The 27007-nt window shown below is 55.4% G+C and overlaps 1 protein-coding gene across 1 annotated transcript in view; it reads left to right on the forward strand.

Moving 5' to 3' along the window:
- ADAMTS2 (ADAM metallopeptidase with thrombospondin type 1 motif 2) overlaps positions 1-27007 on the forward strand; it is a 215476-nt gene that overhangs the window by 106242 nt on the left and 82227 nt on the right. Inside the window, exon 4 of the mRNA XM_046667680.1 lies at positions 16970-17172. Coding sequence (XP_046523636.1) covers positions 16970-17172 — 203 coding nt within the window. The remainder of the gene's footprint in view (positions 1-16969; positions 17173-27007) is intronic.

Consider the following 27007-nt stretch of genomic DNA (forward strand, 5'->3'; position numbering starts at 1 on the left):
GGGTCGTAGCCCTGAGCAGGGGAGGTAGGGGTGGGGCGCACGAGCGCTTCCGGCTTCCGCGGAGTCCGGGCCGCCGGGCGGGGATGCTGCTGGCTAAGCCGGGGCCGGGGCGTGCCCGCTGAAACGCGCATGCTCCGGCGGCCGGCCGCGGGGGAATGGCTTTGGAAGCGAAGCGATTCCTTCCTCGGGGAGGTGATTTCAAGCGCAGCCCGAGGAGGGGGGGTTTCCTGGAGAGCTGGGCCTTGGGGGATCCGCCCCTGGGCCCCAAGCAGGGGCAGGACCCGTCACAAGAGCTTTTGCTGGCCGCCCCCGGAGGCCCAGGCCGGGCTGGATACTAGTGACCCAGGGGGAACGGGCAAGGGGACTGGTGTTTGTGACCCATTCCATATTTTGGTCCGGTTCAAGCCATTTGAATCTGACCGTGCGTCTGTCTCCTTTCCCTGGGCTCTCTGACCGGGCCCGAAGGCGCTCTCACGTTCCCTGAGCCGCAACTGTCTTATGTGCATTGAACGCGTGCCCTGGGCTGTTGCCAGGGTCATTATGCCCGTTTTTCAGATGGGGAAACCAAGGCTCAGAGAGGGAGAGTGGCTTGGCCATGTTTCACAGCTGGGAGGCATCCTGGCTGGGATCAGAACCTAGGGCCTCTCAGGTGGGTGGGGAGCACGGGGTCCTCTGACCCAGCTTACCCAGCTCAGTGTTCAGCGCTGAGCCTTCGTCCGGACCACAAGTCTCAGTGCGTCAACTTGGAAGGGGTGCGAGGACTCCTGGGCGGATGGTTGTAGACACTGAAGGAGGTGACAGGGGTGAAGGCCTCTCCTCCAGGTGCTCTTGCAGGTGCTCGGGAACCACAGCAGGGCCGCGAACGTCACCTGGCTCTGGTTGGCTGCGATCCCGCTGGGCCCGAGGGCAGGGCTGGCAGACCCAGACACGTCTGCCGGGTGCTCCGGCTGCAGGCGCTTTTGCTGCCCAGAGAGGCATCAGACAGACGGACACAAGGCAGCGGCGGCACTGGAGTGAGAGCCTGTCCCTGTCAGGGACTCCTCCCACCTCACACCCAGGCCAGCCTTGGGCTGTGGCCAGTGGAGGGAGTGCCTGCCTCTTCTGCTGGAGGCCTTGGGCTGTGACAAGCCAGCCCTCACCCAGGCCCCCTGGCTGGAGAGGACAGGACAGCTGGCTGGTGCCCGGACAGGATCCTGGGGAGTGGGCAGGAGTCAGTAATGATGCTCTTGACCAACTCTCTATCCACCTGGCCTGCTCCTGTTTGCAGTCACTTCAGCGTCCTTCACCTTGTGCATCTAGAATGCGAATCCACATTCCCTCATACACCCAGGACCCCAAGAACACCCTGCAGCCCAACTCTCTCTCTGTGCCCCAGACCCCTCAGACCTGAGTGCTTGGTAGACATCTGTCCTCGGGTCCCCCCAGGAGCCTCAGGCCCAACATACCCCAGCTGGGCCTCCCCGAGCCTCCTCCAAGGTCCCTCCTGCAGCAAAGGGCTCCCCAGGGTAGTGGGTTGCCCAGCTCAGCCCCCTACTCCCTGCATCCCAGTGGCGATGCTGCCTCGCAGCCCTCTGAGTACCTGTCCACTTGCTGCACTCCCTTCCCCCCACCTCCTCATGGAAATGGGGGCTGGTCTGAAGAGTACACCGGGCATGTCCTGCCGTATCCTCAGGATGAGGCCCACTCTCACACAGCCTGGCCTCTCTCATGGCTTCTGCCCCTCTGCCCTCTTCCCTGACCTCACCTCTCCTTAGCCCTCTGTGCCACCTCCTGCTTATGGCTCTCTCACTCACTATGCCAGGATATATTTCTTCCAACACATGCCTCTGATCCACACATTTTTATTTTGACAATCTGATGCAGCTGTTTCTTTTATAAGGGGGAGGTTGGGCATCTTTTCATGTATTTAAGAGCTGTTTGATTTTCTCTTCTGAGAACTGTCCATTCATACCATTTTCCTTTTGGATTGCTGAGCTGTTTCTTGTTGATTTGAAGGAGCACTTTACATATTAAGGACATCAATCCTGCATTTTGTTCATGCTGGACCCTCTGTAGGGTGTTCCTGCCCCAGGGAGCCACATGTGTGAGCTGGAGGGGTGGAAGACGCCAGCAGGTGAGTGGGTCATGCAGGGCCTTCCTGCCTGATTTGCTGCGGCAGGAAATGGGAGCAGCAGGCTGCCAGCAGCTCTCTCAGTGCCTCTGAGTGAGTCCTGGGGTGGCTGAGTGTCCTGTGCTGTCCACACCATGCACAGCTGTGATGGCAGACCCCGCTCTCTTGCAGACCAGGCAGGAGCACAGTGGTCTGGGAGCTGGTGAACACAGACCCTGCCAGGTCCCATCTGCTTTTAAATTAGGAAAGAAAACCCAGCCCTTTTAAAGGAGAACATGATGATTTGTGTCTCTGCCCGCCCGGCTGCTCAACCTGGCCTCTGGAGCCCTTGGGGTGCCCAGGCGGCCAGGGGCCTGGTGAGCTAGCCCTGTGCTATCGTCTCTGCGGGAAGGGCCTCCCTCAGGGGCACGGGATCCGTGCTTGAAGTGCCCCCCACCCCTCTGCCCTGGCTTGTTAGGAAAGGCCTAACGTGTGAGGCTGCGTAACGGATTAAATTCACAGGGCTCGGCACTTACTCTGACTTCTCATTTCCTCCCTTCTCTAAATGCGCTGATCAAATTAAGCCCCATCAACACGGTGGTCCGGCAGGAGGCTCGGGGGTGTGGGGGCCCGGGGAGCGTCACGCCTTGGCTGCTGGGGAAGAAGGCTGCCCCAGGCCTCTCGTCGGAGACTGCAGCTGTGAAGCGTTGTGGCAGAGGGAAGTTGGGGTCCCCCTCGCCCCCAGGCTTCTTAAACCTCCAAGCTCACACAGGGAGACAAACAGGACGAGCCCTCAGTGTCTGCAGGCCTGGATGATGGCTGGGCCACGGGGCCTCTTAATAGCATCAGCAGTCACACTTGGGATGCCCGTGGACAGGTGGGTCTGAGAGGAGCTGCTCATGGCCGGCTCCTGGGCCCCCTCCCGGAGGACAGGACTGGAGGACAGGACAGAGAAAGACAGGAAGGAGGGCAGGCCCACCTGGGGAGGGAGGGCCTGGTTGCTGACCCTCCTGGGAGAGAGGGCTGAGGCCTAGGGGGACCTCCAGGGCCCATCAGGACACAGGAGGGGACACGGGAGGAGGAGGGGTGCCCCTCCCCTGAGGAGCGCTGCTCTCGGCTGACCCAGGGTGCCCACCCCCCAGGTGTCCCTTGCCCATCCGTGGATCTGGGCTGTCAGCCAAGAGGCCTCAGCCCCCAGGGCAGCCCCACTGCCCTTCTGGCCCCAGGCAACTGCAAGGAGCGCCAGGGCCAGTCCCTGCTCCCTCACTCCTGCTCCATGAGAAGGCCCTGGACAGGTACGGACGCAAGGAGCAGTCGGCAGCTGGCCATCTCTCCCGTCAGAGATCCCTGCCCCTCAGACTTGCCCAATGTGGGATCTTTGGAATCTCTTGTCCCTTTTTCCTGCACGGTCCACAGCAAGGTTTTAAAGTGGAAGGTCCCCCATGGATGTGCACCCCTAGGGCAGGTACCTAGGAGCAGAGCACACTACCTTCCCACCCCTGGAGCTGCAGGGCACCATTGTGCACAGTAACCCTGAAGAGGGACCCTCAGCGTCTCCCTCCTGCAGGGCAGCTCACGCTCTGTTAGAGCATCTAAAAGGCCCAGTTCACAGCAAGATGCCAGCAATACAAGGCAGAAGGCCTCTCGGGGCGCTGAGCAGCTAAGGCTACTTTATGCTGCCACAGAAACACTTTCCCACTTCTCCTGGTCCTTGTGGGAGCCCCACACTTCAGGGCTGAAACTGGACGGGGTGAGGCAGAATGTGGGTCTGTGCCAGAGTCATGGCGGGTCTGGCTCTGGGATGAGGTCTCCAGCTTGGGGGAGTCCCCCGACACTTTCAGCAGCTGCTTGTCTACTGGCCGCAATGCAGCTGCCTCTGAGTGGCCCTGTCTGAGGCTCAGGTGCAGTGGGCTGAGCTGGATTCTGGAGTCAGAGGTTGTACCTGCTGCCCCTTGCTGCTGTGAGGCCGTGGGCTGGCGTTGTGACCTTCCTGGGCTTGTCCCTCAATCTGTACAAGAAGGGGTCCATTCCTGACCCATGGGCTGCTGTGAAGAATCAATAAGGGATGTCTGTAAAGCCCCGATGCCCAGTGTTGCTGATGTCATCTTCACTGTCAACAGTCACACTGCTGACGAGGGGTGTCTGGAGAATTCTCCCTCCTAGGAAGGTGGCTCGGTGGTACAGTGTGGCCCATCCTGCAGTTCCACCTTGAGTCCCAGAGTCAGCCGAGAGCAGCCACGTGTCCCAGCCCCAGGACCTCTGTGTATCCAGTCTCTAGGTGGGGCCGAGAGGGGTGCAGGAGGTGGCAGGGGATCGAGGGTTGATGGGCAGACTGCTGAGAGTCCATGCATCTCGATCATGGCCTGGCAGGAGAGGGCCTTGTGCAGGGACGGGTAGCATCCCACACCTCTTGCGTGTGTTGGCACCAAGCACCCTGCAAAGGACCAGGACCCCCACCACCACCCCTGCAGTGCCCTCGCCCACCCCTATGACTCAGGGCTCAACAGCAGAGAAGATGAAAGGCACAGTAAGGGAACTGAGGATGGCAGCTGGAGAGAAATGCCTTGGAACTTGGAGAATCCAGAGGCCAACGGGGAGCTAGCTGCTGTGGAGGTCTGAGCTAGGGCAAAGGCAGAGGTGGGGCAGGTTCCAGAGATCCTTAGGGTGAGGAGGGAGCTGGCTTTGTTGGGGGGAAGAAGCAGGCCCTGTAGCTGGGTGCGCCTGGGTGGACGCAGGTTGCAGGCCGTGGGGTGGACAGTGCAGCTGGAGGTGTGGGTGGGGTGGAGGAGGCATGGACAGGGTGGAGGAGGCATGCTGTCTGGGGATTCTGAGTGTGGATGCCTGAGGACCTTCCTGAGAGCGGGTCAGGGAGGCTGCCAGATGTCCAAATCCAGGATTCCGGAGCGCGTAGGAGGCTGGCGAAGGGGATCTCTCCGCCTGTGACGCGCTTGTACAAGCTGTGCACGGTGGAAGCCGCCAGGCCCATGGCCCTGCGACGTTGGCTGTGAGCACCCCACTTGCCAGCCTCCCACTTCCGCACATTCAAGACGAAGTCCCAGGGAATCCTCCCTTCTGTTGGGACCTGTGGGTGTCTGTTTTGTTCTGAAGTTCATGGTAAATATTTTCATTAAACGATCTGCAGTCTCTCCATTGTGTCCCACAATCTGGCTGCTTCGTGCTAGGGAGCGGCAGTGAGGGAGGAGCTCCAGGGGAGGCCAGCTCTCCTTCCCTGGCCGACTGCCCACAGGAGTCACAGCCTGCCAGGTGCCCTAGGGGCTGGGCTGGTCTTGGGACCCTTCCTGCACTGGCTCTGTGCAGGAGCGCAGCCAGGGCAGAACTCCTCTGGGCACTGTGCTCTCGCCGTCCCCAGCCCCTGGAGCCCTCAGGGACCTGGTGCTGCATCCCTGGGGGTGGGTGGGCTTCGGAAGCCAGCAGGAGGCCAGCCTGGGGGGACTGGGCAGGTGTGGGACGTAGAGCAGGGCAGGGGCGTTTGGAACCCTCCGTGTGAGGGCTGTGGACAGTCGGCCCCAGCCCGGCTGCAGGGAGCCTGGGAGGGGTTCTGGGAGCTCCTGGTCTGTCGGCACAGCCCTGCTGGTTTGGGCCCAACCTCAGTGTCCTCAACACTTCTGCTGGGGCCATTGTGTCATCAGGCAGGTCCCCTCACTTCTCAAGGACATGTATCTGTGTGGGCTGAACCAGGGCCTGGCCCCTTTCTCTTGGTCACATACCTTAAATCCATAGAGGACTTTCTCTCATCTACCTCCATACCGGGGTCCCTCCGAAGGTAGGAAGTGCCAGCACAGGGCAGAACAGAGCAGCACCCACTGGTGCTAAGAATCTGAGGGTGCTCTGGCAACACAACCTGAAGACGGTGTCTAGCTTCGGCCAGTGCACGTGGTTGTATGTGGGATTATGTCAGGACTCTTGTGGCTGCAAGACACAGAAATCCAAATGAATTGACTCAAAGAGCTGGAAAGTCCAAGGGTGTATCAGCTTCAGCCATGGCTGGATTTGGAACCTCAACGGTGTCACCTGTTCTCTTCATCTCTCAGCTGTGCTTCTCATGGGAGGAGGAGGCCCCAGCAGCCCCTGGCTCACAATTTTCCAGCCTAGCAACCCCAGCAGAGAGAGAAGAGAGGGGATCTTCCCAGATATTCCAGGAAATGCTTGGCATCGGGGTGCATTGGCCTGCCTGGGCAAGGTGGGCAATCCCAGAGCCGGGGCTCAGTGGGGTTGGCTCCCCCTGAGCCATGTGGCCCGGGAGTGGAGAAGGTAGTTCACCAAAAGGAAATCAAGGAGCAGCGCCCAGAGAAGGGGCACGTCACACGTGGCACAGCTCCAGGTGGCTTCATTGACCTCTAGCAGGGCAGGTGGTGCTGGGCAGGTCGGGGTATTCCAGCGTACTGCCAGGGAGCCGGGGCCGGCGAGCTCCGGGGGTGGTGCTCTCTCCTTCTCCAGAGCCTGTGTTTCTTCCCTCAAGTGCTGGAGGGGTGGGCAGGCCTGGAACTCGAGGCAGTTTGTTGAGCTCCAAGCTTATCTCTGAGATGCGGCACAGCTGCTACAGACACAGCCCTCATGGACCAGCTGGGGGCCAGCGTGGCCCAGGAGCCCTGCCCCACCCGGCCCCCGCTCCTCCCCACCACCTCGAGTCGTAAAAATGACACTGGATGAGCTGCGTCTGCCCGAGTTGCAAAAATTAATTCTGATTCAGTAATAAAGTAATAAAGAACTGAGATGAAATAATCCTAATGAGCATCTTTTAATAAAGCTCACCCGTGGGGCTCTGTGCTGATAGCCCCGTGGGGCTGAGCTGCCTTCTGCTCCCAGAGCCTTGGAGGAGCCTGCCGCTTCCACACAGGGCCTGACTCTGCTTCTCCACAAACGTCAGTTATCTTAATGAACCTCTTTTGGGAGCTTGCAGTCATTAACAAGTGGAGGGGATGACCTTCTTCCAGATGACCTCCCCTGGGTGGGGGTGCCAGTGTGCTCCCCAAGGCTGCTGGTGTCCAGGACTCTGGACCCCCAGGCCTGGCTTGCTGCTCATGCTGGGGCCTGCAGCGGTTGCGGCAGGAGAGCTGGGCTGGCGCTCTGGCCTTGCTCCAGTTCCGTAAATGTCACTCTCCCTTCTTTGCAACACAGCAGGTCCTGCTCTGCAGGGCGGCTGTAGGGATTTAAGCTTCAGCGGCTGAGCCCTGGGGAAGGGAGAGTGATTCGTTCTCATCCACACGCTTGACGGCTTGGGCAGCAGCGGGACCCTCAGCATGCATGTCCACCTGCCCACGTGCCTGCCCAGCTGAGGCCAGGGGCATGCGGAACAGCGCATGGGCAAGGGGCAGTCCTCGGGAGACTTGGAAAGTGCACTGGCCTTGGGGTCCAGAGCCTGCCCAACACTGAGATTATAAAAAAGCATTTAGCTGAATTTTCTTCTAGCACTTCTGTGACTGCATTTTCATCATCCCAGGTCACCAGTCCACCTGGGATTGGTTTTTGCTTAAGATGTGAGGTGAGGATTTGATCTTTTCCTCCTCCATCTAACCAGTTGTCCCAACATTATTAAAGAAAGAGACCACTGAGCTCCACATCCACTCTCTCCTCTCCTTTCCCCTGCAGTGAGCAACCGTTCTAAGGTGATCAAAGGGGATCCTTTTGTCAGTTTGTATTTTTGCAAAATCAGTGTTGCTCCTTGAATGTGTATGTTTTTAGTTGACATAAATTGTGCTGCATTGTATATCTCATTCTGTTGCTTACTTTTTGCACTTGGCACTCTGCTTCTCAGATCGTCTGTCTATGAGAGTGTCAGACTTCTAACCTCCACGTAGCGGTGTGTGGGGTGCACCCCTCCTCTTGCCCACTGATGACAAACATTGCCTCCTACTACCTGCAACCTACCCAAGCAACGCTGCCATGAACGGCTCTCAGTTGCCTCCTTAGGAACGGGTGTGAGCATGCCTGTCTGCACGTCCACTCAAGGGGAATGAAAAATGGTTCACAGGGCCAGGGTTGGTCTGAGGAGGGGACTGGATGTCCTATAGACATCCCATGTCTTTAGGATACAGGCCCAAGAGTGAAATTACTGGCCATCAGGTGCCCTGCACATAATTGACTAAGTAGTGCAGATGGCCAGAATGTCCACACCTGCTCCACTCCCACCATTTACCACATCACCCAGTTTTGAATCGCTACCTTATCACTTACTAACTTTATTTTCTATTTTATCATTTGATCCTGTTTACAATTTACATGTAAATGAATATCAAAGGTAATTAATATTAAAACGGAGGGCAAGCACCCACCAGCCTTGCAAGGAGAGGGCAGCACTGCCCCCGCTGGACGGAGGCTCCAGGTGGAGGTGAGCGGAACAGTCTCCTGGTCATGGTCTGCCTTCTGCTTCTCTGGGAGTTGACAAGGCCCCTTCTGGGGAGGTCGTGAGCAAGGTCACGAGCGAGTCTTGGGAAACACAGGGCTCTCTGCAGTCGGGCGCCCGGCAAGATGGAGGTGCAGACCAGGCACTGGACACGCAGCTGCAGTGCAGTCAGAGGGAGCGGGCTGCTCTGCACTTTCCACTTCTGAGCCCACCGTGGCCTCCCTGCAGCCCTCAGGGAAAAGCTGAGAACTTCGGCGAGTGATGTGTGTGCCCTCAGCAGAGCACGAGGGAGAGACCCTCCTCAGCCATGGCCAAGACAAGCCAAGGGCCGATGAGACTCTGGGCCAAGCTCTCCTGGGCCTTCTGTCCTCGGGGTAAGAAGATGGCCGATGGAAGTGGGGTCTTAGTGATGACAGTCCATCTCTTGGGTCCCACTGCTGCAGTGTGGCTCAGCTGCCCTCCAGGTCTGGTGCAGAGCTGCCATCTGGGGATCGCTTTTCATCATCGTTTCACCAAGGGATTCCCTCCTCATCTCTCATGTTGGATCTCTTGCTTTCTGAATCGGTGGTCTTCCACTTTCTTCGTTGCCTCTTTTGTTTTGCAAGGAGCATATCCTTCAGTAGCTTCTTGAGAAGGGGCACTGGACAGGTAAAACTTGTGAGAACTTACATGTCCAGAAATGTCTGTATTCCACTTTCATACTTAATAGAGAATTTGGGTATAGAAGTCCAGTTGGGAAATAATTTTCCTTCTGAGGTTTGAAGGCTTTGTTCCATTGTTTTCCTGCTTCTCATGCTGCTTTTGGGAAGTCTAAAGTCCTTCTGGTTCCACTCGTCTGTGACCTCGTCTGTAACTGCTCCCCCACCCCCTTATTCTCTATGAAAGTCTGCAGTAGAAGCTTCCTTGTGTCCTTGAGCTCCATGGCAGTGTGCCGTGGTGGGTTTATTTTCATCTGCTGTGCTGGGAACGAGCAGGGCCCTTTCAGTCTGGGGACACCTTGCAGTTGTGGGAAATCTTCTTGAATTATTTCCTTAATTCTTTCCTCTCTGTTTCCTCTTTTCTCTCTTTGTGGAGCTTCTGTTTATATATAGATGATACACCTCGTGTCTGGTCCTCTAATTTTCTTATCTTTTTTCCTGATTGTTCAAGTCTTTGTCTTGCTATTTCACTTCCTGGGAGATTTCTCAGCTTTGTCTTCCCAGTCTTTCTATGGAGTTTATCATTTCTGCTGAAAACCTTTTAATTTCAAAGAACTCTTTTGACTGTTCTCAGCCTGTTCTTGTTTAATGGATGTAATTTCTTGTAGCTCTCAGACGTTACTAATGATAGGTTTCCCCACCTTCCTACGTAGTCTCTGTTTCCTCCACTTTCCTCTTTTTGATGATTTTGTTCATTTTGCTCTCCATCTGCCATGTCCGGAGCTTATCCTGAGGGGTGGTTAGCATGGGCTGGCTGCTCATATATAAGGTTGGGCTACAAAAGAGGTGACTGGGAGCTCAGTGCATGTGGGAGGGGACCGTGGACACTGATACTGCTTTCTAGTCTTTGGTTGGTCAGAGTCACTAGAGAAGAGCCGCCATCCCACCACCACGAGTCTCCTGCCTGGGTGTAAAGGCCTGAGCACCAGCATTCCAGGCGTGAATCATGGAAGCAGGCTGGTGTCTCAGCATTCATTTAGTCCTCCTGATTCCAGTGGGGGACCCATGCTCTCAACCACACCTGGTGCCTGTAGCCCAGAGACTGCCTTTTCCACCTTTTTGAGAGAATGAGGTTCCAGATCAATGCCAGTGTTAGTTATGGGCACAGCGTGTGGGTGGGGGAGATTTAGCATTAGCCATCAACTAGTCCTACTTATTTCAATCCGCCCTGGATCCCCACTTCCAGAGGTCCTTGGTGCCTTGGGAGGATTCTGCAGTGCAGTCTGGGAGAGTCTTGGCTCTCCTCATCGCCAGCTTGGAATTCAACTTTCTTGGATATACTAAGTCTGTTACCACGTGGCCATCTGCTTTCCAGCCAACAGTTCTGCTGTTATTTCCTCCTCTCCTACTCTCCCTGTCCTTGTGGGCTTGTGGTTTTTTTTACAAAACATCCCTTTACTAAGTTGTAATGGGGTTCCAGGAAGGAGCTAAATTGAACGTATGTGTTCAGTCCACCATTTTCATCCGGAAGCTGCTCATATGCTTGGATCTGTTTTTGGACTTTTCATTTCATCCTATTGATCTTTCATGACACTAGTACTGATGTGTTCTCATTAAAATTATTTTGTAATATGTTCTGTTACTTTGAAAGGTAAGTACCCCCCTCATGATTATTCTTTTCAGCATTTTTCTGGCTATTCTTTCATAGGTAGTCTTCCAGTTGAATTTTGGAATTACTTTGTTAAGTTTTCACAATTCTTGGATAGAGATCATGTTAAATTTGTAGATTAATTTGGAGGAGAATCAACTTTCATTCCAGGCTTGTGTCATTTGTCTCCGTTTACTGAGGTCTTCTTTGTATTTTTGAAGAGTTTTAGACTATAGTATATTACTCCCTGTGTGGTCTTTATATGTTCATTATTCTTGTTTATTCTGAGATATTTTGTGGGATTTGTTGCTATAGTTGATAAACCCTTTTTTTCCATTCTATTTTCTGTCTGGTTATTTCTGTGTAGAAGAAAGGTACTGAGTTTTGCATACATGTTCTATGTACAATGAGAAGTATCCATTTCTTGTGAGTTTGGGCTTTCTTGGACTACTTTTTCAACTTCTTCTAAGGTTTATTCAGGTTTTTAACTTTAGCCAACAATTAGAATTTCTATTCTCTATTTAGCCCAGGCTTTTAGAGCTGTGTTTTTAATGTCTGGTTTTAGGGTTTGAGGGTCTTGCTTCTTGTTTTCTCTGACTTCATCTCTGTGGTAGCGATTGTGGACACGGTTTTGAGTTTTCTGTTTATTCTAATGTGTGGTCAAACTCGGGACTTGTTCCACGTGTGTTTTCTAGTTGTTGGGCTTAATCGTTAGATTGTCTTAGTAATTCAGATCTTCTTCAGCCCTACCTAATGTTTCATCAACTTCATCTGTTGTTTGCTGGAATAAATGTATGACAATGCAGAGAACTGTGGCTTTGTCCGTTTCTCCCAGGTAAAGTAGCAGGTGAAGCTCTGTGAGGTGCGTGGTCTCCTCTCTTTTATATCTTCTCAATAAATTGTTTATCTGTTTGTCCCGTTAATGCCTTGGATTATGTTTTCTCTCATAAATACTGTTGTCTTGTTTCTCTTAGTTGGCAATTACATGGTCCCTCTCTTCACCCCATTTGTCTTAACTCCTCCTGGGCCATTTGTATAAGTAATTTGCTCCTGGTTTCGTGCCAGGTTGTGCCCCTCTGCCTGTCACTTCACTTTCTCCCACCCTCCCACTCCACCTGGCCTTCCTGGTCCTGCTGCACCTGCCTCTCCTTCTAGCCTGACTCCCATGGGGCCCTCCCCTGCTGGGCACTGTGCTCCCTCCCATTACCTCTCTGCCCTGGCTCCTACCCTTCACAGCCCGGCACTTACCTGCAGGGCACTGGGGAAGCCAAGGCACGTAAGACCCCAGGGCCCCTGTCTTCCGGGGGGCCTCCATCTAAGGGGAGAGGCAGGTGATGCCCAAGTAAGTTCACAGGTGATCAGAGCTGCAGACAGCAGAGCATCACATGAAGGAAGATAACAAGATGCAGTCGGGGAGACACGGGGCGGGGAGGGATGAAACAGGCGAGTCCCCGAAGAGGTGACATTTCAGTTGACATCTGAAGGATGAGAGGGAGCAGTCCAGTGAAAAATGAGGGGAAGATTATTCCAGGGAGAGGGGACAGCCATCGTCCCCTGTCACTGAGAGGCTTCTCCAGGTTCTACTTACCCTGCCCCGTAGGCGTGCAGCCAGTTCTGTGCGGGCGGCAGATGGGGACCAAACATGCTCCTGAGTCCAGGGTGGGTGGGAGGCAGTGGGGCTCCGGCACCAGGGGCTGTGGGCCCTCTTCCCTTTGGGCCTTGTGGGGGACTCCTGCCCAGCCTGGCGGGGGCTAAGTTTGGGCAGGAGCAGCAGCAGCAGCAGAAAAGGAACCCAGGCGAAGAGGCCAGCCCAGCGAAGGCCTGGGCATGGGACGTGCACAGGGACAGCAGTAGCACCCAGGCGCCCTTGAGCCTGCAGAGCCAGGACTGCCTGTGCAACGCTCTGAGCCCTGGCAGACTCAGGACTCCAGGGTTTCTCTTCTCTAGGCTAAATGTGCCTGTTTCTTCTACCAAACTCAGTTTCCCCAAACCATCCCTCTGTGCTGCCGACTGTAGGAGCCCCTCTGGGCATGTTAACGACTTTGGATCCCATGGCTTGGCCTGGCCTGGTCCGGGCTCCTCCTCTGGGGTGTGGCTTGTCTGAGTCACTTTATCTGTCTGCTCCTGGGGTTCCTTGATGCTGAAATGGGGACAGTGATGGGGATGGTGAGCAGCCTCCTCCTTGCTTGTGGGTAGTGGAGCTTTGTCACTGTGAAGGGCTGTGCACACAGCCCACCCCCAGATGCAGCGGTGGGGGCAGTGCGGGCAGCCCCCTGTGCTCCAGGGGCTGTAGATGAGCTGGGCGGCTGTGACCTGTTTGTTCCGCTGCAGGGCACGCTCTGCAGGACTCCCTGGATGCCATTCTGCTTCCTCTTTCCCGTCCGCTCCCCAGCGTGTTGATGGACTCTGAGGAATCCTCTCCAATCTCCCCCAGAGACTCTAAAACGAGGGACAGCCCTCAGAAGCCTCCTGCTGTGCTGTCCTTTGCCTCAGACATGAGCAAAAACAGCCCCAGCTGCCATCCAGAAGGGTCCCCCAGCGCAGGGAATGCCAGGAGCTAAACCCCTGTGGCTATGCATGGAAAAGACAGGGTCCTGTCGCAGATGCTTGCCAGGGTCCAGTCTCTCCCATTTACCATGGGTCAGCCACCTGGGGGGGCCAGCGACTTCTCTTCGTCGGGGAGGCTGTGCACAGAGGCGACAGGAGTCAGGGCAGCGCCATCCTCCTGTCTCGGCAGGAGGTGGGAGCACTGACAACTCATTATCCAGGCCTGGGCCAGTAATAATGGATGGAGCAAAGGGCTGGGTGAGCTCCGTGCCATTGAGACTTAGCAGGCCAGCTTCGAGCATGCAGGAGCTCCAGTGAGAGAATCTCCAGGGGAGAGTGGCAAAGAGCCCGTCCCCAGCCTGGAGGGACCGAGAGGAGCAAAGGCCCTTAGACCCAAGAGACAACCCAGTGCAGGTAGGCAGGCCCCGAAGGCCGGGGTTGGCATCAGGGAATCACTAGGCCGCCCACTCAGGACAGAGCAGGAGCCTGCTGCCGGCCAGAGCTCCCTGCAACAGGACTCAGCTTGAGGGACAGGCCTGCCAGCACCAGGGTGGGGTCTTGGTCCCTGCATGGCCTGGGCTTCAGGATCAGCCCACTGTGGGGAAACTGAGGAGACATCCAAGATTGCCGGGGTGGAACATCAGCCTGGCCGCTGGGGTCCATCAATGCTTATGTGGCCCCGAGCCCGTGGGCCTGGCAGACCCCACTGACCTTGGGGCTGCTCCCTATGTCCTGCCAGGCCTGAGCAGGGCTGGGGCTTCCAGGTGCTGACTGCGGGGCAGGGCTTTCACCCGCCACGTGCCCCGAGGGGCCCTGTCTTCTGTTCTCATCTGCATTTTGACCTTGGGCTATGAGGCATCTCTACAGGTGCCAGGCCTAGGGGGATGGCCTAGAACATAACGTCCAAGCCACCCCCCAGAATAATAGTGATCGAAATAATAACAGTAATTATGCTTGGGGTGAAATTAACACTTCTAATGCATCTTTAGAAAATGTTGTTTTTGACAGACCTGTAACATACAATTTAGTTAAAAACTGTGCTTGCTGAGCAGAAGCAGCTACAAGATGTGCCCCAGCCAGCTCTCACCTGCCGCCAGCCCCTCCTCGCCCGCCCCGCCCACAGGGCCTGTGGGGAGGGTCACTGCCTGGGTGGGGGGCGGGGCTCACACTGATGCCTTCAGGGGCCAGGAGGACAGCAGGGCAGCAGGCCCAGCGCCTGGGCGTCCAAGCCTCATGGTCCTGTGTCCAGGGGCGGCCGTCACTCCACAGCCCAGTGTGACTCCCCATCCCCGCACTGACCACATCTCCTAATTCCTCAGAGAAGCTGGCAATTCCAGATTTTGTTTAATGTGAAATCTCCCAATTTTGAAATACCAAATAAGGTATTTTTTAAACACCACCTGGCTCTAACAGGCGCCTCTGTAGTCTGGTTTTGCCCAGGGACCACCCATCAGTGACCCCTGGATTGACAGGGACAGAGGGTAATGTCCAGCCTCTTCCCTAGGGAAGAATTTTTTTAATGGAAATTACCAGCTTTCTGCTTCCCAAGGTGTTCTGAAGGTGAGCTGTCCCTGCTTGTTGGAAATGCAAAGAAATAAATGTGTAAAAATAGAGTAGCAATTCCTCAACCCCTCTGTCAGGTTGAAGTAGCCGACATCTCCTCTGGGAGCAGCAAGGATGGCCCTGAATCATCTCCAGGCAGCCCAGCTGAGCCATCAGCTCTGCACGGGCACTGTCTGCCTGCCTGCGTGCCTGGCCCCCAAGTGGCCCTGGGCGACACCTGCCATATGCATGTGTGCCTGTGTGCGTGAGCGTGAGCGTGTGTCCGGGGTGGAGGGGAACGGGAGACTGCGGGGCAGGGGCACAAGGGCGCCAGGAGGTATAGGAATGCAAGCAGCCACTCAGCCCTGGCCCCACTTACTCCTTTCTTTCAAAGCCGGCGCATCCCCCCCCCCCCCCCCCCCCCCCCCCCCACCCCTCCCACCCCCTACCCCCCACCCCCCACCCCCCCACCGTCCTGCCCTTCTCCTTCCCCTCCCTCCCTCCAGTTTTCCTTTCTGGTCTCAAGTCACAGGTTTGTGCCTCAAACCTAATAGACATCAGGTTTAAAGGAGAGAGCTCCCAGCTGAGTCCATCAGTCTTCCTGTCTGTAAAACGGGGACAGTAATGCATACCAAAGAGGCCCCTTGTCAGCACTGGATGAGGAAACACATGTGCAGGGCTGAGTGGCAGAGCAGGACCTGGACCGCGGCAGGCTGCCCCACCTGTCCTGAGCTACCATGCTGCTTTCCGAAGCCCTCTTCTGCCTCCAGGGTCTGTCATATGCCACTGTGACGTGGCACCAGTTCCTGTCCCTGTCCAGAGGAGGCAACAGACAAGAGGTTTTGGGAACAAGTGAAAAGAATTGCTCTGGAAGACTCTGTAGAGAGGTGGTCCTGCAGGCTTCCATCGGCTGCAGGGGCCACAGGGCCTGGACACCACCCCTTGGGTCTGTGATGTCATGATGACCTGAGGTCCAAGGTCATTCCCAGGCCAGGAGTCTCAGACACCCTCCGAACCCCCAGGGAATGTCAAGGAGAAGCAGGACCCTGGGGTCAAGGATATGGCATGGACACAGAGACCAGTGCAGGGATGCGGGGGCTTCCAGAAGGCCTGAGTGCTGGGGCTGAGGGAGCAGAGTGGTCTGGGGGTACCAGTGGTGCTGAGGTCAGCCTGTTCAGCTCAGTTGTGACTCTGAGATGTGGGGGCAGGGGCTTTGGTCCAGGGTGGGCTCTAGGCCCAGTGGGAAAGTAGAAGGGAACTGAGGCAGAAGCTGCAGCTGCACGGATGGCAAGACGACATCCCGATGGAGCTCCAGGCCCTGGACCTCTCAGGTGAGGCCTCACAGGCCCCATGCCCCAGATGGGCTGCCTGCCCTGGGCCAGGTGTCCAGCTTGTGGGGGTCGGAGTGAGCCCCTGCCCAGGCAGACTGTGGGGGAGCTGTCACGAGAGGGGATCATACTGGCCCCTGCAGGATTCAGTCAGGCAACCTCCCATCTCCTGGCACACAGGACCAGGGGCTGGCACAGTCCACCTGGGCGGGGCCATAGGAGGTCCCAGCCCAGGAGAGGGGCGGGCAGACCCGGCCTAGAGATGAGGGACCTTGCTTCAGTGGAGGACTGAGCAGAAAGTTCTAGGAGAGCTGCCCAAGGAGACACTATGGGACACACACCATCTGGGCTGGGCCTCAGTTTCCCCAGTTATAACTGGAGGTGGCAACATCTGGGAGACCAGCCCTTTGGCACCTGGGCAGCCCCCTCGGGCACCTGCGAGTGTGTGAATGGGTGAAAAGAGCTGGCTCTGCCCATGCCCGCTCCTGGCTGGGCGGCCCAGCTTCCTGGCCTCTCGATCATCACTGGGTGTCAGACCTGGCCTCTGCAACGGCTGAGGTGTTGGTTTCATGCTGCCAGGTCTGAGGTGACTTGGCAGGGTCAAGTGGACTCACTGCCTCCCCGGAACCTCAGTTTGTTCTGTAAAATGAGGACAAGAATGCCTTCAGTTCGGGTGCTGTGACTTTTCAAAGAGATGATGGCCAAGCTGGTGCCTGGCAGGTGCCCACTGGCGTCCAAGTGGGGTTTTGACCTGCTGCAGTATCCCTGTTGAGCCCGGGCTGCTGCTGCAGATGGTGTCCTCTGTCCTTCCAGGGGCCTCCTCGGACAGCCTGGACAGCCTCAGCCGTGCCCTGGGCGTCCTGGAGGATCGGGTCAACAGCTCCAGGCGCAGGGCACGCAGGCACGCTGCCGATGACGACTACAACATCGAGGTCCTGCTGGGCGTGGATGACTCTGTGGTCCAGTTCCACGGGAAGGAGCACGTGCAGAAGTACCTGCTCACGCTCATGAACATCGTAAGTGGGGGGCGGGGCTGGCGGTGGGAGCGGGGCAGCGGGGTGGGGGGGGAGGGCCTGGCGGCGGGGGCCAGGGAGTCGGGGGGGGGGGGGGGGGCCGGGGGGCGGGGGGGGGGCAGCGGGGTGCGGGTGGCTGGAAGCCGGGGCAGCAGGGGTCACTTTCTGCCGTTTCTTGGAGGACCTGGGGGTGAGCGACGTGGTCACAGGGAGGTTTTCTGGGTCCACAGGTGAGAAAAGGTGACTGCCCCATCAACCTCGCTGAACCTCTTTTCTCCTCTGCAAATGGGGGTGATTCTGACTCGGCAAGGCTGTTTACACACTAAGGCAGTTTTTCACAAACTCAAGTCATTCGTAGACCAGTTTTCTTGATTTTTACCGTATCCTCGTTGTACCCAGACTATGCATTTCCTTATAAATCGACTAGCTTTTTTTTTAAACAAAATTATTTTCAGAGGAAGCTTCTTTACCTAAAGTTCTTTACCGAAAGGTAACCTAAAAAGTAAAATGTGAAGCGATCGTTATTCCGTCCCAGCTGGATCGTCCTGCCTTCTGCAGGCTCTGGACACAGCCCGTGCTGCTTACAAGGGAGTTTAGTGTGTGCTGGTGGGGACAGACAGACAGACTCCCATCTGAGGCTTCCTGAGGTAGTCAGAGAAATTGAAGATTGAAGAGGGAATCCGTTTCTCCCTGTGAGGCTGGGCTGTTTCACGGGGTGTCTATCGCCGGTTTATTTTAAAGCATACAGCGCAGGAACAGTCAAATGGAAGAGATGCACAGGATGGCAAGGTACAGAGGAGGTGCGCAGACTCCCCCGGCCTCCCTGGGCTCGCTGCCTTCCCAGCACCTTGCTGAGGTCCGCCGCCTTGGCAGCTCTCCAAACCCCGATGTGTGGGGTTTTGTGGAGGTTCTGCCACAGTCATGTGTCGCTTAGTGACCGGGACATGTTCTGAGAAATGCATCCTCAGGCGATTTTGTCACTGTGTGAACGTCATAGAGTGTACTCACACAAACCTAGATGGTACCACCTGCTACGCCTAGGCTCTATGATGCTAATCTTATGGGACCACCGTCCTGTATGAGGGTTGTCGTAAGCAGCACATGACTATCCTTGGCCATGATTGATGGAATCATTGGCCATGGATGACTGGCCTCAATCTCCAGCCGCTCTCCCCACCCTCCAAGTCGGGGGGTGGGACCGAAAGCTCCAACCCTCTAATAACAGAGTTGGTTACTCTGGAGGCCCCGCCCTGAACTATATAGGGGCCCACCAAGAGTCACCCTATTAGCATGAACTCAGGCAGGTTGAAAGGGGCTCATTATGAATAACCAAAGACCCTCCTCTTACCCCATCACTCAGAAAATTATGAGGATTTTAGGAGTCTCTCAGGAACTGGGGCTATGGACCAGATATATATCTCTGACCATGTCATACCTGGGTTAACTCCTGGCCCCGCCATTACCAGGTGTGTCACTGGGAATGCTGCTCTAGTCTTCTGAGCCTTGGTTTTCTCATCTCTAAAATGGGCAATAATTTCCCTCTCAGGGGTTGTCTTGAGAATTAAATGAGATAATGGAGGTGAATGTGCCTCTCAGTCTCTAAATAAAATGTGGTTACTATGGTGACGGTGATGATATTTAATTTAGTGACAGCACATCTAGAATTATTTTTGAGAAGTATGCCAGGGACTCTGATTGAAGCTGGAGCATCCCTGGTGAGCTCTTCTGGAGGGTGGTGGAGCTAATCCGCCTTTTCCCTGCTGTAGAAGGTCCCTCTGTCACACACACCTCATGTTGCGTGAGCTGGTAGGGAGAGGTCTAGAACTTTCTCTTGGTTTTACCAGTCAACTTCAATTTATTCATTTACACCCTCATGGTCAGTTTTGGATAATGGGGCAGTTTAGTTTCTTGAAAATCGTGAGAAATATAAAAATTCTTAAATCAAAACAAACTTTATCATCACAACGAAAGGATTTCAGGAGATAAGTCGCAGGAGCTGAGAAAGAATAGTTGGGCAGTATCTCTTTTCCCTGCCGCATCCAGCAAGTGTTTATTGGATGCCTGGTTGTCCAGGCACAGCGGCTGGTCCTGCAGAGGCAGAGTGTGTGGCAGACGGTCCTGGGGCTCAGGGGGCCGCGGGTCAGGGAGGATCTGCACCTCTGCTCTGAGCCCCACTTCCCACCGCGAGGAGAGCGCCGCGTGGTCGAGGAGATGAGGACAGAGCGTGGAGCGTCCGGTGCCTGACAGGGAGTGCCCTCTAGGCTCTGTGTCCTCAGGCAGGGCAGTGCATGTCCGGGAGAGAGTCCCCGGGGCTGATCTAAGGCACGTGGCGCCCTGTGGTGGTCTCATGGGGGAGGGGGACTGAGGAAGCACGGATATTTGATAGAGGGTCATCTTCTAGAGCAGTGCCGTCCAGTAGAACTTTCTGCAGTGCTGGAAATGCTCATTGTGCCCTGTCCAATGAGGCAGCCACTAGCCGCCCTGGCCCCTGAGCTCTTGAAATGTGGCTGATGTGATTGAAGAATGGAATTTTTAATGTATTTTTTTCAATAGAATTTTTTAATTTTAATTAAAAAAATTTTAATTGTAGTCAAATACATATCACATAAAATTTACCATCTTAACCATTTTAAGTGTACCGTTCGGTGACATCAAGCACATACACACGCTTGTGCAACCATCACCACCGTCCATCTCCAGAACTCTTTTCATCTTGGAAAACTGAAACTCTGGACCCATTAAACACAAACTCCCCAGACCACCCTCCCCCAGCCCCTGGCACCCACCATTCTCCTTTCTGTCTCTATGAACTTGACTACTCTAGGGACCTCATGTAAGAGGAATCATACCGTATTTGTCCTTTTGTGACTGGCTTGTTTCACTTAATATAATGTCCTCAAGATTCATCTATGTTGTGACATGAGTCAGAATTTCCTTCTGTTTAGGCCTGAATAATATTCCATTGTGTGGGTAGACCACGTTTTGCCTGTCCCGTCATCTGTCCATGGCTGCTGGAGTTGCTTCCATCTTTTGGTTCCTGGTGAATACCGCTGCTCTGAACATGGATGGGCAAATCCTTCATGGCCCTGCTGTCAGTTCTGTTGGGAATGTGCCCAGAGGTGGAGGTGCAGGATCATATGGTGATTCTATTTTTAGTTTTCTGAGGAACCTCTCTACTGTTTTCCACAGCAGCCGCACCATTTTACATTCCCTTAAACGGTGCACAACCCTTCCAGTTTCTCCACATCCTCACCAGCACTTGTGATTTTTGATAGTAGCCATCCTAATGGGTAACTTAACTTATTTGTAATTAATTTACATTTGGATTTAAATCGCCAGTGTGGCTCGTGGCTGCCGTGTTTGACAGTGTGGTCCTGGAAGATGTGTACACGGTGAGACCTCCTGCGTGCCCTTCCTCTGAATGTGCCCAGGCGCACAGTGCTGACCAGTGATGTGGGCGGCCCTGGGTGTGGGGGCCACGAGACCCTGGATGTGCTGGCTCACCTGGAGCTGCGGCTGGAGCCCTGAGTGGCCCTGGAAGGTGTGGCCAGGGCGCGCCTCCCTCTCCTTGTCAGTGCACAGCTGCTTTTGGGGTTTCTCAGCACTGGAGCCAAAGGAGCAATGTGGAGGACAGATGTGGCGGCAGCCGGCCCGGCACACGCTCCAAGTGAGGCATTTGGTCAGCTGTGAGGATGGCCAGGGCCAGGGCAGAAGTGCTCCCAGTGGCTGAGGCTCGGGGGCCAGCCCTGGATGGATGCAGCCTGTCCCTTGAGGAAGGCTGTTGATGCCCTGGGAGGAGGATGTGATGGGGGTTCCCATGGCAGGGACCTGGGGAATGTGGGGTCCCAGGAGGAGGAGAGGCCAGGGTGGGCAGGATGCAGGCGTGACTCGGCCTGGCAGCTGCCTTGGTTTACCCCGTCGTTGGGGTGGTTCCTCCTGCAGGAGTCCCTTTGGCGTCTCTCTGTAGCAGAGCCTGGGCTGGGATGTGGGTCCTGGTGTGACAGAGACATTTCAGGTTCATCAGATATCCACATGCTCCCCTCCTCTCCTCCATTTTTCCAGCCTCCCCTGCACCTAATTTGGAGTTGTGTGGCTGGGAAGTGACACGTGTCACCTCTTGGCCGAGGCAGTGGAGAGCCGGTGTGTCCCTTCCCTCTCTCTCTTTCCCTGCCACAGTGACCCTGGAAGCCACGTCTTCCGGTAGGTGCAGCTACAAATGGGGCAGGGCCCGCCAGCCTGCACTGGGCTGTGATGTGTGCAGCTGCTGACGCGGTGGATTCCTTGTCGCTGCGGCATAGCATGTCCTCTTCTGACTGATACCCCCGGCTCCTGCCCGTGCAGCCAACGAATGTTTATTGGGCATCTACTATCTGTCAGGCAAGGGGTAACGCTGTGAGTAAGGCAAGACACCATCCCTGTGGCCATGGCCTTGCATTCTGGTGGGGAGATGCAGACAGTATTCAAGGGAAAAACAAATGAGATGATTTCAGATAGTGATAAATGCAACAGAGGAAGTAAAATTGCTGCTGAGTGGAGGAGGGAGAAGGATTGGGGAAGGTGGGCCACTTTATACAAGGGTCAGGGAGGCTGTGCACAGGAAGTAACATTGGAGCTGAGCCTCGAATGATAACGGATGACTGTGGGAAGAGATGGGGTAGAGTATTGTAAGGGGACAAGTGGTGCAAAGGCCCTGAGGCAGGAAGGAGGTCGGCACATTTGAAGAAGTGCAAAAGGGCTACTGTGGGATCCTGGGGCACAGGCTGGAGGGGAAGTGGGAGGCGAGCAAGGCCAGGTGGCAGATGTGGAGAGGGACTTGGATGTGACCCTAATGGCAGCAGGAAATCCCTGGAGGTACAGCTTCCTTCCTACACTAATGGGCAAGACATTTTATTCTCTTTTTTCATGGGAAAATGGGAATTCATCAGTCGATCTCTGTCTCCACCTCAGACTCTCGGGGGGTGAGAAGGGTTGCAAATGTTCTCTGAGCCCTGGGCACAGAAAGGCTCTCACGGTGTTCAGATGCACCCCGCGCCCCCCACCAACCCATTCCAGCAGGTCCAGTTTCCTTCTTTTCCTCCTTAAATCTAGAAAAGTAGCATTGTTTGTCTATTAGAAATACTACATTTAATACAGATGATGTATTATTTACAATGGAAAGTTAGAATGTATTCGTATAGGTATGTGAGTGTTTTCTCCTACCAGTTACCGCCTGCAACCTCATCTCAACACTGGCAAAATGTGGCGCCGCCACGTGATGGTGGCATACTTTTTATGTAACTGATTGTTGTATGACATGTTCGTATAACAAAATCTGTTTCCCTGTGAGAGCTCAGATGGGCCTCGAGCGTTCATGAACATCCTTGCAGCCGAATCTATCACTCCTCTTTTACCACGTCCTTAAACAGAGTTCCTAAAAGTGCCTTCCGGGGTCGACAGGTGTGTGCGTTGGAAGTTTCCACGCCAGAATGTTCTCTACTGTGGTTTCACCTCTCCGTGCTCTGCTGGGCAAGTGCCTGTCTACCCGCCTCCTTGCACCCCTGCCGCCTTCCTACCTGTGGCAGTTTCATAGCTGCAACTGGGATAGATGGTTTTTGTAAGTCGTATTTATTTGATGGTAATGAGGTTGCTTTTAAATATACATATGTTTTTTAAAATAGTGATCATCTTATATTTTTATGATTGGCCTATTCCTGTCCTTTATTCTACTGGGATTTTAGTTTCTTTCTTGTTAATTTGAAGAAACTTTATATTAAAATAGCTTAACTTTTTGTCTGACGGATGCTGGGAAATATTTTCCCAGTTTTGCTGCTCGCCTTCTGCTCGCTTTGCTTGGGGTCTTCTCGACGGCTCACGTTTTGCGCGTCGTCACATCCTGAGCCCTCTTCCTCCCCGGTGTTCCCCTGGGTGTGCCGGCACCTGTGCCCCGCAGCAACGCATCTTTGGGAACTCTCCTCTGGTGGCCCCCGGCAGTGGGTCTCTGGCCCATTGTCAGCGGCATCATTTGCCAAACCCTGGCCCCCGCTGACCAGCTGACCATTCTCGCCACACCGCCTTCCTGCAGCAGCCCTGCACCTGGAATGCCTCCTGGGACAAAACTCCCGAGGCCCGTGCAGCTGACAGGTGCGCTCTGTTCACAGAGCAGGGAAAAGTACCGTAAAAGGGACGGGCAAAGCCACTTCCTCTCTTCCTCAGTCTCTCTCTCAACGTGACAGGATTTAAGAATTTTCTATTTATTGTCACTTTGAGTGAAGAAAAATTAGAATTTTTAATTCCTAGCGTGAGTTTTACGTTTATCTTTGTACATACAGAGCCCGTTTCACATGCGCATGTCAGCGTGTGTCCCTGTGTGGGCAGCGCCGACATGAAGCAGGTCTGTGTTGTGGCTCACGCTTGGAGGGCGCTTCAGGCCGGCCGGAGGTTCCCACAACGCACGAGCTGGCCTCAGGAAGGCTGGAGGAGGGAGAGGGTCCCCGGAGTGGAGCCGGTGGAGGTGCTCCACAGGCACAGATCTTCACGGGCCCCGGGTCCCGGCCGGCAACGCAGGGCCAGCCCGCTGGGCCTGACAGTGCCGAGTCTGCCCGACAGCAGCTGCTGGAAGGACGTCCGGTGCTGTGCCAGGCTGGGGCGTCAGCGACACTGAGCCTGGCATCTCCCCTTCTCGCTGGCCCAGGCTCTTTACCCCCGGCGCCTGGATGGGGCTGCATGAGGGGCTCACCTCCGATGGACACAGGCTCAGGCCTCTGGGGCTGCCTGCCTCGGGCGGGGACACTGCTGCCGTGCCCCGGCCTGAGATGCCACGGGGTGTGTGCCCACCCTCACCCTCCCTGTGTCTGCCCCCAGGCCCTGCTGGCGCCAGAGGATGGCAGTGTCACAGGGTGGGGAGAGGGTGGCAGAGAACCTGTCCTGGGGGGCGGGACTCACGTGAGCTGGGGCTCCAAGCCCCCACATGTGCTCCTCTGTCCTGTGAGACCTCACTTAACAAAACTCAAATTCAAAGGTGAAACGATGAAGACTTTTAAGACGACAACTGCTGGGCCTTAAGCCCCAGGTGCAGGTCCCTTCTGACCATGGGTCCTGGTCGCTCGGCCACGAACCAAGTTCTGGAGCCCTGTGCTGAGACCCCACAGCCCGACATGAGCATCCCCTGTTCCCTGATGTGGCCTGTGCCTCCCACCTACGGGCCCGGTCTCCATGGCCCGACTGCTCCTCTGTTCACCCAGAGGCTCAGCCCGGGGTTACCCTGCTCAGCTTTCTGCCCAGAGGAAGAAAGCTGCGCCTAAGACGGTGCTGAGGTCTGTGGAGCACCGGGGCCAGGCTGTGGGCTGTGGCCTTGTCCTTTGGGGCCCTTGCACTAATTTTTTTTTTTTTGAGGAAGATTAGCCCTGAGCTAATATCTGCTGCCAATCCTCCTCTTTTTGCTAAAGAAGACTGGCCCTGAGCTAACATCCGTGCCCATCTTCCTCTACTTTATATGTGGGATGCCTGCCACACCATGGCTCGCCAAACAGTGCCATGTCCGCACCCGGGATCTGAACCGGCGAACCCCGGGCCACCGAAGCAGAACGTGCACACTTAATCACTGTGCCAGGGGGCCGTCCCCCCTTGCACTAATTTTTAGCACTCATATGGTATGAGACAGGAGGAGACCCTTAGCTCAGGGGCTCTTAGCCTGCACAGAGAGGCTGGGACCGCTGGGACTGCGTGAGGGAGAAGGGGTCTCCTTCCCAGTGCTGGGGGGCTGTGAAGGGAGCTGTGAGCCGTGGCAGAGTGTGGCCCGCCCAGCTGGCTCCTCCACACCCCGGTCCCTGCACCGCCGCTGGTCCCTGTGGGGCCCCTGCTCAGATGTGGCTCTCCATGGCTAGTCCCTCTGCTGTCAGCCCCTCCTGCTCCTCCCAACCTCGGGCTCTGTCTCGCCCTGTGGCATCCCCCGGGCCCAGCCCTGAGGGCAAGACATCCCCTCTGCCGGGCTCCCCTCTGTGCTGGGAACTGCCCTCCTGTTTGACCCTTCCTCCTTGGAAACGTGCTCCCTGCTGTGTGTGGCGCTCCTGGGCTGGGCTGTGGGCAGCAGCCCTGACCACGTCTGCTGTTGGCCCCGGCGCTGGGCTCTCATGGACTTGTTCTGCCAGCCCCTGAGCCTGCCTCTGCTCACAAACGCGCTGCTGTGGCAGTGTGTGCCTGGCACCCAAGGGGCTGTGCTAGGACACTGCCCAGATGTTCGTGGCACCTTGAGAGCCACCAGGTACAGATGGTGGTCCTTCTCCAGGCTCAGCTGAATGGGAGGCCAAGGATGAATGCTTAGGGAAGACGTGTCCCTTTATTAAAGGAATTACATATGCATTTTTAAAAGTAAAATCTATTGGGGCCAGCCCCATGGCCTAGTAGTTAAGTTCAGCACGCTCCACTTCAGCAGCCTGGGTTCAGTTCCTGGGCGCGAACCTACACTGCTCTGATAGCAGCTACGCTGAGCTGGCGGTCCACATACTAGAAAACAGGGGAAGATTGTTACGGATGTTAGTTCAAGGTGAATCTTCCTCAGGAAAAAAAAAAAAAGTAAAATCTGTTTGTTCCAAGACTTCAAGAAATACAAAACTTGGGCCCAAGACCGGTGCTTCCTACGTGGCTTATACTGTTTCACTGGAGCCCTGATTGCGGTCCCGCCCTCTCTGAGAAACCAAAGGCCTTGGTGTGAGGCTTGGGATCTCGGTGTCCACAGAGACCTAGAAGCAACTACACCAGCTACTAGGCCCATCGCACTGCTTGCAGATGTAAGGCAGACCATTGTGGGGTGCACGATGCCTGCCCCCGAAGGTAGCCCAGGGTGACCCCATGGCTCCTGGGACTCACACTCTCAGGAGGCCTGGCAGAGGCCGCAGAGCGCACAGGACAGAGGTGATGTGTTCCCCTGAAAGTGCCACTGTTTTTGCACAAATCCAGCCCATCATCTGCTTTTGTAAATAAAGTTTTACTGGGACTGAGCCATGCCCATTCGTTTATGAATTGTCTGTGGCTGCCTTTGTGCCACACCGGTGGAATTGAGTAATTGGGACAGAGAGCGTATGGCCCATGAAGCTGAAAATTGTCACTATCTGGCACTAAAGAAATATTAGCTATCAGGCTCTAAAAACATCTCCTACTTGCTCGGTGCCGACCTTGACCAGTGGCCCCAGCACTCTGCAGTTTGCATTTGTGTCTCGCTGTGTCACCGCATTGGGTATATGTGTTAGGGAGGCACTTGGTGTAGAGTGAAGACTGGCTTTGGAGTCAGAAGCAGCTATGTCCTAATCCTGGCTTTTACCTGCCTGGCAAAATTCCTTCCCTGCCCTGAATTTGGCACAAGTTAACACACCCTGAGTGTCCCTGGTAAGAGGTGGCCCCAGGAGACAAGCTCCCCTTCACCCCCTTGAGGGCTCTGAACCCCTGCAGCTGGAGCAGCCCTTTCCTGAAGGCCATAGTGGGGACCTTGTCTCAGGTTGAGCTGAGCTTCACCCTCTCTCTGTTCAGACCCCAGCCTACCCTCACCCTCATCCCAGCCTTGCCAACTCAGTGGGCCTGTGAGATCACTTTGGGGATTCTTCTTAAAGCAGTTGAATGATCTGATCCTAAGAACCATTTTAAAATAGCAGCGCAGGGGGAGCAGATTTTTCGGCAGGCAGAGCTGTCTCTCCCAGCTGTGTTAACGGCTCATGTTCTGGAAGAATTCCTGAGCCCCCAAGGCACCTCTTCTGAGGGCAGACGCATTCCTTAGGCCCATGGAGAACATGGGATCCACAGGGGCTTCTGCGCTCTCAGAGTCAAGGATGTAACCTTTGACCCCTCCTAAATGGGGACAATCCTCTGT

Source organism: Equus quagga, chromosome 7 (genome assembly GCF_021613505.1).
Source record: "Equus quagga isolate Etosha38 chromosome 7, UCLA_HA_Equagga_1.0, whole genome shotgun sequence".
Lineage (NCBI taxonomy): Eukaryota > Metazoa > Chordata > Mammalia > Perissodactyla > Equidae > Equus > Equus quagga.